This window comes from Topomyia yanbarensis, chromosome 2 (genome assembly GCF_030247195.1).
Source record: "Topomyia yanbarensis strain Yona2022 chromosome 2, ASM3024719v1, whole genome shotgun sequence".
In the NCBI taxonomy this organism is placed as follows: Eukaryota; Metazoa; Arthropoda; class Insecta; order Diptera; family Culicidae; genus Topomyia; species Topomyia yanbarensis.
In genome coordinates, this window is record NC_080671.1 from 305076822 (window position 1) to 305089275 (window position 12454).

General features: G+C 38.3%; 1 protein-coding gene across 1 annotated transcript in view; it reads left to right on the top strand.

The window, feature by feature from the left end:
- LOC131683456 (homeobox protein SIX3) overlaps window positions 1-11595 on the top strand; it is a 187535-nt gene extending 175940 nt beyond the window's left edge. Inside the window, exons 4-5 of the mRNA XM_058965464.1 lie at window positions 9268-9548; window positions 9646-11595. Of these exons, the coding sequence (XP_058821447.1) occupies window positions 9268-9548; window positions 9646-10109 (745 nt within the window). The 3' untranslated portion in view covers window positions 10110-11595. The remainder of the gene's footprint in view (window positions 1-9267; window positions 9549-9645) is intronic.
- The last annotated feature ends 859 nt before the right edge of the window (window positions 11596-12454 follow it).

Here is a 12454-nt window from a genome sequence, read left to right on the forward strand (position 1 = left end):
GCAGTTGAATTTTATATTTTAAAATAACACTAAGTTGACCGAATTTGTTAAAAACCGGCAATGTAACTCGAGGTATTTTTCTTCTATCAAATGCATGTCGTTATTTATGAATGATCCGGATGGTTTTGCTTTTTTCTATTGTGTGTGCAACATCCAGCTGCTGCCGGAGGAATATACGTACTAAATGTTCGAATTGAATGTCCGAGTTACCCATCCAGAGTCAGTTCGTTGGTTGACAGACAGTTCGAATGACAACACTCGGAGCAGTGAAAGACCCAAATTCAATTATCATTAAACTCTTTACTTTGTCCTCCATTGTCTAGAAACAACTGAATGAAACAGGGGAAGCAATCACGAGATTCACTTTGTATCCTCGGGCATAGTCTGTTTGGATGCGAATCGGCAAATATGCGAACCAGAGGTACTATCACGAGAGAGGGTTACACGCTTTTACGAGGTTGCTGCTGCGACTAAAGATGGATGCTTCCGGCTAGAAAGAGGTGTCGAAAATGAGCAAACATAAGGGTGCCAATGTGGTGACATGAATCTAAATATCGACTGTTTGCTTTGCTGCTTTCCACCCTATAAAGGGTGGTGAGCGGGTGGTTCAAGCAGTTCACTGTTCACTCTACTGCTCAAACTTGCTCAGGGGAGAGACAATCCACATCAAATTGTCATGATAATGAATGCAGGGCAACGTTTAACCATGTCATCCTGTAACGACGATCGCAAATTGGTCCTGAGGGAGGCAACATGCAGACAGCTCGCGCCTCATTTGCGGTGACCTGATTTGCATATTTTATTAAATGTGAAGAATTATGTGGTTTTGTTGTTTTTAGGAATTACCACTGTTTTAACTGCTTGGGAAGACGAGCTAAATGGATTACAAAGCAGCGGCGCAATGAATGTTTGTTTATTTTAATGCCTCGTTTGAAATTCTAGCAGCGTTAAGTCAAATATGTTGTGGCTTTAACTTACAATTTTGGAGAAGGAGGATTTTTTTTATAAATGGTGAAATAGTGCACTTTTTAATGAAATGGAGTTGAAAAATTGATTGCAAGTTTTCAATCCAGTTGAAAAAACAACTACGTGCGTCGCTGTAAGAAGTAATTTAGAATATATTGCGAAAATTTTGAATCGATCGGAAATGATTTGTTCGAGTTATATTTCTGTCCAGTTTAAAAAAAAGTGGTTTCGGGAAAGACGCGTTTAAAATTGGGCGTTTGGGTTCTATGCTATATGCAACAGAGTATGATATTTGGGTATTTTTGCCGACTTCCACTATTTGGTAAATGGTTAAGTTATGATGTACACCGCAAAACAAGTTTTCGACGATGCACCTCTGGAGATTCTCGCACTCATTCAATTTTCAGTATTTTGCAATGAAGTTTGTCTTTTTTTTGTTAATTAATGCTACCCATCCCTTAAAACAACATTGCTTGGGAATACCCTGGATCATTATTAATCAATATCAAGTGAGTCCACATTCTTACGTCAGTCGGCTGGGAAAGGATGAAATTTTTGTTAGACAAACGTTACTACTAGCCACCAAGGAATTCGTTGCATCTCCACATAAAGGGGACATACTTATACTATCAGGAATCAGAGCATAATGGCTCAAATGGCAATGTTGTTCGGATATTTTTTCCTTTCTATTCAACGTCTTCTTGTAATTTCCCCGATGGGAAGGGATTAGAGCGGAAGAGGAATTGTGGATAAGAATAGGAACGTTAAAGCTAAAAGACGGAATGGAATGGGACAACTTTGTAATCATTGGCAGGAAAACTGGCCATCTCTTTACAATTGTAGCAAAGACCATGAAGAAAGGTAACTAAATGTCGTAACGTGAGAGATTTCCGGTGGAATTCCGCAATATCATAAAATTCTCGGTACCCAGCCTAGGTCCAACCAGTTCTGCACTTAGTTGAAATATTGAGTCACTACGAATTTTTAGCGTTTCTTGAAACGCTGGAAACTCTTTGTTTGATTTCAAATTTACAAGCCCAGAAATTGCCAGCGCCTCCTGGAGCTGCCATATTCGAAAATTTTTAGCCTTTGCAACAAATCTCGTTTGACTATAGTTTTTAGGAACAATAACAGATGTCTCCACATGGGAATCGTCAGAATTATACTATTTCTGAGCCAAAAGAGCATAACGATTTGTCGTGGTGAATGGCGTAACTCTCTTTAATATTCTACAAAAAAGTGCTTTGAGCGGCTTTGAATGGATTTTATTTTCATGATTCACTGCGCACATGCCACTCGCGGTCTTATTACTACAATGACCTATTTACCTTTATTTAATGCCAAACATGACGCGCGGTACGAACCTAGTCAAAGAACACGTACTTAGGCACAGCAATCCCCATAAAGGTCATCCGGTACGAGTTTGAAGGGACATACAATTTTGTCCCGTCCTCTGCGATTGCCATTCAAAATCTTCCCTCACTGAAGAATGCGGTCCATGAAACAACCAACCCATTCACCTCACGCATTATCAAATCCAAATGGAAACAACGCCGTTGATCTCAACTATGTGAACCAACATACAGATGCGGTTGTCCTTGTCGCCTAGGATTGTTGTATTATAGATGTGGGTTGTATTCCCTAGTGAAACGTCTACTCGGCAAATCGATCTGCACGTACAGTCTCCCAGAAAAATCTTCTATCCGTCGACACCTAGCATCAACTGATTTTGCACCTGGCCTCGGAAAAAAATTCTGGTGACCTTATTTTTAAAATTTCCTCAAACTTTGGTGATCTGTTGGTGCTCTATATTGGTGGTTTCGATTTTCAGCGTCGCTTTCGAAGGATTTTCTAAAATATAGTTTTCGTGCTTTTTTTATAAAAGTCTACATTCTTCGATCTCATACTTTATAAACTAAGTGCAGATAAGTCATAAAATTGGTCACGATAAGTGTGCCTTTTTCAATTATACACTCAGTTATTTTTCGAAAGTCAAACTGAAAAGGAAAGTCAAAGTTGTGTTTAGGGCGCAAAACTGAGACTCCGAAAAAGGGCGCCAGAAGACCACGCTACGGCAATGTCAGGGTGGCATTGTCCACGTCGATCCAGCATTTCATTTATTTTACATGTACAAAAAGTTCGAACCGTACGAAACTGTACCGACCAACAGATCACGGTGGACAAAACTCACTCAAGGAAGCTGTACAGGAAGCAGAAAAAAAACTTTCAAAATTGACCAAGATCTTTGTCTTTGTCTGGAAAGCGATATGCGAATCTGGCAACGTGATCCAGCTCTTCGTCATATCTTGGACGATCCCCTAACAAATCTACAAGGGCAACGGCCAATATAACAACTTCTACTATGTTCGGAATGGTTTCACACTAATGGAGGTTAACATTCCAAACATCCGGGAGCTTCGCCCTATGGAGGAATTTTGAGCCACCGTGAAGGCAAACGTTCACCTTACCTATGTTGAATTCAAAATCTATGTCTACGGACAAATTCAAAGGCATACTATGAGCCACGGAACGCTCTATCGACGTATTTTCTATTCTGTTTATCTTATATGACTGGCGCTGAATAGAATGGTACAGCTCATTAATATTCGAGTATTTTTATCATGTTCATCGATAGTAACTCTACATTAGGGCGCCCATGGTTCTACTCATTTTTAAGGTATTCCGTGCATCTTGGAGACAAATAGTCCTCATGTTCCAAGTTTGAAATATTTGACATATGTCAAGGTCATTCATTTCTATAGCGGTTTGAATGTTTGAATGGATAAAACATCAAGAGAATATATGGAGTATTATCACGGTTTCAGATTTTCGCCACAATGTGGCGTCGTAAGTATTTAATCACCAATTTCAAGATTTTTATATGAAATTTTATGTTCAACAATGAATGCAAAATTATCTGAAGGAATCCAAAATAGTTTTTTTTAAATGAAGTCTGACCGAAACTGATGCACTAATGCACAAATCTCTTTTAAGTACAAGAAGGAATTATAACTTATAATCTTTTGGTTTTAATATATTAGCACTTGATGGCAAATATCTTCAAAGCACCTGTAATTCCTCTTTGTACTTGAAAAGAATTTGTGCATTGATGTGTGCCACAGTCGGCCAAATATTACTTCCACGAAATGTCATTGTTTTGTTTTGATTATCCCAAATCATCTTGTACGCATAACGTCACCTGGGTACAGAATCAGTACCATATTTTTTCTTCATATATCTTGATGGTTTTTCCCATGTAAATTTCATTCCGATAATTGTTAGCCGACTTTCATAGTCTCAGAATAACACGAGGAACAACTGGCTGAGGCAGTGGATCATTTTTTGTTTGGTACTACCAGCAAACAACGAAAGCTGAACAAGCCTTTATACCGAGGTAACAAGCTGAACAAGAACTGTTCAAACAATTATCCAGTAAAAATGTTCATTTGATATACATCTGTTCACTCCTTTTCAACTAAAGGGGTTTAATAGTGCCCAGTAGCCTCGAGTGATCTCAAAACGGTCTTGGTCACCAAGCTCACCTCGCCATTGTCCGAGCCAGCAGATCAGCGACTACGAAACGCTACAGTATCCAATGGAACGTTTAAATGATCAAAGAAAAGCACAAAAAACTCCAGCAGACATCACAATCCCAAATCTAAAAACAGGAACCCTCGCGAAGAGGACCCGGTGGCCAAGTGTTATGGGAAAACGAAAGTTTGAGCTCGTTAGGCGTTAGCTAATTAGCCAACTGCTGCGTAACAAAAAGTACCCACTACTACCCACTTTTGAAAAATTGGCTCTTAACTACATAAAAACTATTACTGGACATTTTCGTAAGCATCATCATCCCATATCTAATGAATAATTTGTACCTGAATATACATGTAATGCGTCACTTGAACTCGCTCGTCTACGAACAACCTTATTTGAAATAATTCGGCCAGACCGAAATACTACGACCAATTGCATTTATTCCGGAATCCGTTCCTTCGAACCAAATATTTTTGGTGGACATTCCTCGGTACATCCTCTTAGTTTGTGGGTCGCCGAGGAGTATTTACCCAATCCATTTGGGCCGAAGGAACATTTGGAATCATCTGGATGCACGATTGCACTTTACCATCGATTCCATTTATTCCGGAATCCAATTATTTGAACAACTACTCTTGGTGAATTGTTTTGTTGTGTGGCACATCAAATTCTACCAAATTGATGATCTATGAGCAATGTAATTATAATTTACAACAAAGCATACTTTGACGGTAGTTCCGGAATCTTACCAGCGCACATAGGAGTATTTGACCGAAAAAGCTGGCCGAAAGTCAAATTTTCAAAAACCGTTATTGAGGGCATTATACTGTATCATACTTTTCTCTAGTAATTTCTACATAAGTCGGCAACCATTTTAGTGTATTTGCTTAAGTTTGGCAACACTGTTAAGTGACAAAGGTAAAGATTTTTTAATTCTACTTGGATTATTAAAATTCGGGCGGAAATAAAATGTTTAGACATTGGTGGTACGAATTGTTCCGACTCAAATATTTTACGTTTTTAATAAACCAAGATCAGGGTCATATTTTGGCATAGATAGATCCATGATCCATACACAAATATCAGTTTTATAGAATTTAGATTAAAAAAACTTGATTTTCTTACCTTACCCTTAAACATGAAAAAGACATGAAAAAGTTCATGATCCCAATCCGTCCCAATGAAAAGTCTTATATCCTGTTAAAGTTTAATTCAAATACTAGGTACTAGATCAGCGAAAAAACCTTGCGCATTATTGCACCATTTTGAATGTGAGCTATTTGAATTATTAGATATTTTAGACTTTTTTCTCGTTTTACTACATTGTCCGTGCGAAGTTCAAACTTTTGCAACGGCATTTTTTGGAAATAATGGATAATTCTAGGCAAGAATCAGGTTTAGTTGCCTGGTAAACAAAATGATGGTTTTATTAAACCAGGGCACTCAAAAGTGCTTTGGCACCATCTGATTCATTTCGAAACATTGGTAAAGCAAAATATGTAGTTCAAATCTGCACGAAAAGAAATTGATTCATAACTACAAATATAGAATGGCTTCAGAAAAATATTTTATTCGCCTGCCGAAAGGTTTCATCGTACGCTAGACGTCGTGTTGAAACTTTGGGAAACTGTTCTTGCTACTGAATATCAAATGCAGTTCAGGTCGGCCAACGTAGTGCAGGTTATCCAGTTGATATCAAGATTATGAAAGTTGCTTCAGGGTGTCCAGGAAAGCTCTTGAAATCAATTACACTTTGAGATTATAACAAAACTAAGAATCAATCTCCCCAAGAACGTTTTTCCATATTTGGTGAGGTGAAATTGACTAGAAGGCCAAACGAGATAACGCAAAGCTATAAAACAAGGCTTTCCAGGTTATTACATCCTAAAATCTGCTAAACTTATTTGTTATCAACCGAAATCCGCAATAATGAAAAATTGCAATACACCCAACCTTAGGATATATAACATGTAAAAAAATCTTTTTTACATAATTGATAAAGCAAGTCAATTGTCGAAAAGTATTGTCCGATCACCACATTAAGAACCTAATGTTTTAGGCAACATGTGGGCTTTTGGGAAAATGAGGGTATGGGATCTTAACCGAGAACCTATAGTTGTCAAATCATATCTATAGCGCATAAAATACCACCATGAATTATTTTGAGCTCTTTTTTGAAATGATGTTCCGAAATATTGGTAAGCGACAATTTTTCGATTGGGAAGCGAAGTTTGCAAAGATTGATTGTCCATGAAACACAGAATTGCTCACCGAAATATTATATATATTTAAATATTTGTTGAAAATGTATTTCTTTGAGAAAAGTAGAGTAGGGACAAAAAATCAATATGATTAATAAAGAAAATATTCTTTCGGAAAGGATCGGTAGAATTGGACGTGAAGAAAATTTGAAAATATTTGTTTAATTATTTATTTATACTGGTCTTCGAAGTATTCGTACAGACCGTTCATTAATTATTACTAATTCTATGTTTAAAAGTAGTCTTCGTTATTTCAAATTAGTCGCTATCAATGATGTACATTCTAGTGTTGAACTAATTGGCGTAATAAAATTTCGAAGAACTAGTTCTCAAGTAATGCACTTTAATAGTAAAGAAAAGTAGAATTCAAACTGGAAAACAGTTTTTAGGTCATTATCACATCATTAAGAAATTATCAAATTTGGAGATTTAATATCTTCGAAGAATTTTACAACAAACACAAATTATGATAAAATAATTTTGGTGGTTAATCCTCCTTGACGTAAGTAAGGAAAATTTACTTTACTATATTTATCAAACTTACACTAAATTGAAACATTTTCGTAAAATCAACGATTTTTACAAATAATAAATAAAAGTGGTTCATATATCCTTACTATTCTCTATAAGACCTTCAGAAAGACCCCACGGAACTTCCATACAAATCCTCAACCGGTTATCTAGCTTAACAAACATACACAATCAATGAAACATAAATAAATTCCCGATAATATGCAGTTTTGATGGTATCAGTAAGAAGTTATTAAAATATCACGAGCACACAAAGGTTGAAAAATGCTTTACTTACAACTATTTGCACCACGGACAATTTTTTGTGACACAATATGCGCCATTACTTCAATATGACTTATAAAAATATTTATTTCCCTGTTTGATGATGTTTCAATTGTTAATATGAAAACGTTCGCATGATGATTTTTGAAACCGTTTTGGAATGAGCCATACTTATTGCACTTTAGAACCAAACATACCCTAGAAAGAAAAAGAAAACATGCCAACACTCGTCTGTTATTTCAAGCCGAAAAGAATTCAGACTGAACAAATAAATAGAACGCAAAGGAAAACAATATTGTGGTGAACTGTCATCCCGCTCACGACTCGAACACAAAAGCTATCCTCTTTCCTAATTTGGAATGAATTTTCCCTTCCTAATTCGTCCTTTCTCTCGTGATTCCTGATTTCAATGCGACACAAAGCTTCCAAAAACCACGACGATTATATGTTTACACTTCCTTCTTTCGTTTTTGTCCTCATCGTCGTTCCGATGACCATGTGTAACCACTCTTTGGCCAGAGCCCTCCCCTGCCTACCCCAGGCCGCCGCAACCCGGGGTTGAAAAGCTATCCACTTCGTTCCACGTTAATCCGAAGAATGTGTAAATATAGACACACTGTATTTTCATTTCCGGCGCCATCGGTGATGGATACTTGATGCGGTGTGGTATACTTGTGTGATCTTCATCATCACCGTCGTCATAGCTTCAACCTCCTCCAATCATCCTGCTGAGTCGATGCTGAGTCGCATTGGGCCAAAAACGACGAAAAAATATTTCAATCAACCAGGCAACAACCGTTTGCGGCTGTTTCTCCCTCTCGCGCTAACGTAGGCCGATGCTGAACCTTAAATTGAAACTGTGACTGTGCGGAACGTCGGACGTTCGTATGTCATATTGCACCTTGACGTGTTTCATATGGTGTTGCTTCAATTTTCTTAGGATCGTGTTACTTTCAAGATTTCAAGCGCAATACGTTCACTAATGGGTTCGATTGCTCGTTCATTATTGCACTGCGGTTTAGTATGGATTGAAAAATGCAAATTTCATCTTTTTAGATCCAAAGTTCTATTTGTAGCAGTATGGTTCAAAATTAAAGCGAAAATCTTTTCATCACCCTCAAGCGTGATTTTTTTCAGTCTGTTTACAATCTCTGCCCAATCGGTAATGTTACCCATGGGCACGCGGGATTAGGACCAGGGATTTTTTTTTGTAAAACTGTAATAGCTACCAGCACTGGAGCCACGAAGAAAATTACGAAATAGGCGCGTTCCTATTCTTTTGTCATTAATAAAAGATACACAATCAGAGTGAAGTAGAATAGACTGTAGGCTGTGAATTCGGAGACAGCATTCTTTACGTACTACTGAGAGATAGTATTAAAGTATGTTTTTGTTATTTATGCCAATACATTGGTTTTTGAAGTAGTTTTCGGTAACATAAAATTTTCAAAGATATTGTTTGGATGCTCGATTTGAGGTGCAAGTAGCACATTTGAAACTGAAGTACATTTAATGGGTGTTTCTTTTGTCATCATTTCAAACACTAAAAATACACTTAATGATAAGAATGCGTTTGTTGTGATGAGTGGAGAAATTTCCGTACGATCCATGGCATCTTCCTCCAGCATTGCAAAAAATAGTCGCAAAGTCGAAAGTTTCGTATTACGTGATTATATTTTTTAATCATTCTTTTACCATTCTCTTCTTTCAGACACAACCAACCCCCTCTGTCTGGTTCGGGAGCCACCTCATTGACGCCTCGGCGCGGCGAAGCACCTCTGTCACCAACGGACACCGATTCTGATTCGGACATCTCGCTGGGCACTCATTCGCCTATTCCGAGTATGTCCCTGCAGCACAGTCCCAACTCACTACCTGGTTCCAGCGAGGATCGGCTTAACGATGAACAGGAGCGGGAGAAAGACTTCCGCAGTTTTGCGTCGCTCCACTCGTTCCGTTTCGGAGATCATCTGACGGGGGGATTTTTACCTGGTACGTACCTCACTGCCCTCATGTTCCACCTACACGCATTTTACTAGTTGAATGAAAAACAATTTCGATTAACAGTCACTTTCCCTTTCACTTGCAGGCTCGTTCAACAACAGATTCATGCCTTATCGTCTCGGTGACAACTCGCCTCCGATCAATACTCATTCACCCCCCATAGGCCTGACGCATCTTCCAATCACCCCGACCGTACTCCGGCCGCAGCCTCATTTACCATCGTCACTTTCCGTCACAGCCCCGACGGCTACGACCACCTCGATGAGTGAATCTCCCAATAGCAACAGCAGCGCAACCACCAGCTCCATCAACAACAGCGGGCTGGGGGTCAGCTGTAACACACCTCTGATGGCACCAATGTCACCGCTCAGAATACGGGTCAGCTCACCGAGCCGGCTCAACTCGGATCTGCTACAGCACAGTTCGCACCATCAGAGCCTCATGAACGGGTTGAATGCGAGCGGAATTGTTCGGATTGTTCCTAACACAACGACCAGTCTCCTTCACCGGCCATTTTCGCCCTCTCCGAAACCGAAAGAGACGTCGTGATAAACTTTACCGTCGCACCATTCGCCATCCGATAGCCGTTCCGAATGTGTATTTCTTAGTAGTTGATTAATGTAGTAAAAAGAGAGAGTGCTAAAGCAAAAGTTGAAACTAAAGCAAATAAATTTCCTAAAAGTTGTTACTAAAGCCATAAAGATAAAGCAAATTGTATGCTTTTAAGTAAGACATATTTCTATACGAAAGCACTGCTTTGGTAAATTAGATTTACTTTGAAACTTTTGGCAAAATCACGTCATATTTATTTCACTTTTTCGATCGATGCTACATTATGTAGCGAAAAGAAGGAGAAATAACGCTCGCTTATGTGACCCAGAATACTCACTAGTATAGATTTCCTTGTGTGTTGGGCGGACCGAACTATGAGACTACCAACACTAGGAAATGTGCCCGAGGGCAAACAATTCTGTCCGACCGAGCTATTGCACATGCGTACTAACGCTTCAAGCGAAGGGCCACTGGCAGCACTGTGTGCAACATTTTCCCCTTGCAATGCAACGCCGACTCGACACAGGAGAAAGCTGGTGAGCATTCCATCACTTGAGTTTTCCACACTTGCACGAGCGCAATTTGTTCATAGTCATTAAAGTTAAAAAACAGGAAGACTACTCAAGTCGCAAAAAATCAATAACATGAACGTGAATAAAAGCTAGTTTAAGTGTAGAGAAAATTATTTAAATTAAATTTAAAACATCCTATTGTACATAATCTGAAGATAAAAAAATCGAAGCAAATAAAGTAAACTTAATTATCACATCACTGCGCTAAACTACAAACCGAATATGCAACACATGGTGTACAAAAATATGCGAACTGCACGAAAAGAAGAACAGTGAAACAATGGAAAAGGATATTCGCAAAACTCGTAGAAGTGCATATCTATACGAATATGAAGGTAGCAAAAGAAAATAATTGATCTAAAGTAGTGCTAATTACTCATCGACTTTGTTCGCGCCACTATCACCCGAAGAGACGCATTAGGCATTTTACTTTTCCACATTTAGTCCATCGTTTGAGTTCATTCTTCTTGCAAAGAAATAAAGGACGGCCCACATTTTACAGTGCGCCGCAGACAGCTTGAGCACAAAAACATTAGAGTTGAAGCAAGACGAGAAACTACTAAATTTATTTATCTGAACGAAACAGCTGAGCGAATCCAACAAAAAACACATCAACAAAATGTGCAACTGGTGATGCAAAATCGTTTTGGACCTCAGGCATAAACAAATAAAAAAGAAGAATAAAGACAAGCCGCGTCTAGCGGATAGGCGAACTAATAAGCACATTACTACAACACAAAATACCTTTAAAATGCTGTGTAGATGAAAATAACACTTCGCGACGCTAAATCGAGCAAATGCTGCATCAGTGAAAATAAGTAGTACACAAATATGAAATAAAAAAATGAAAGGAAATCGAACAAATTTATCCACATATATTGTAAATAAATTGCTGCAATCAAATTATATTAATTATGATGATAATAAATTAATTAAACTTGATGACTCGTTGTTTTCTATATCCTGGACAACCTCCATCCATGCTGACCAAAAACTAAACTACTGTGAACTCGACCACTTACTTGCAGGGAAAACATACACCCAAAACGCGAACCGTATGAATTACATGCGAATAAGCATGATTCTAATGAGAATTTTGCATTGTAACTGGTATAATGCATATAAAGCGATATTGGTCCGGGACAAAAATGCATTAAGGCGATTACACCACAGAAACTTACACAAACCCACAGTTGGGAATGTATTAGTGAATTTTACTACCGGAGTATTAGTATTAAAATGACTCCGCACTAATACACATGTAAAGGACATCTCCACTCGGATACATGTGCGCTCTGAAAATACTAATACACGCTCAACGACCTGTTTCCTTTTCGCCTTTCTGCTGATCACATGCTGCATATTGGAGAGAACAGTTTATAGCATCATCAAATTGGTGGGGTGTGGATGTTGATTATGTGTTGATAATATGTTGAGCTTTCGGCGTTCTCTCAACCCTAAATTTACCAGCGATATGCGAGTTCTAGCCACTAGATAAGTTCATAAATGTTAATAATGGTTAATGATTATTTAAGCGCACTACACGCAGGAGAAAGTTACCTATATGGGAACATTGGGCTAACAAGTTAATTCAACATTTGTCTGATAGAAGCCGTCGGCCAATCATTTCTGGCATTCCTCATATCAACAGTACTTTCAGGTGATATCATATCAGTATTTCGCAGTAAAAGTATCTAAGTTTAAATTACCATAAACTGTAAGGGCAGAGATAACATGGTTTTGCACTTTTGAGCAACAGTGGCAGTTACT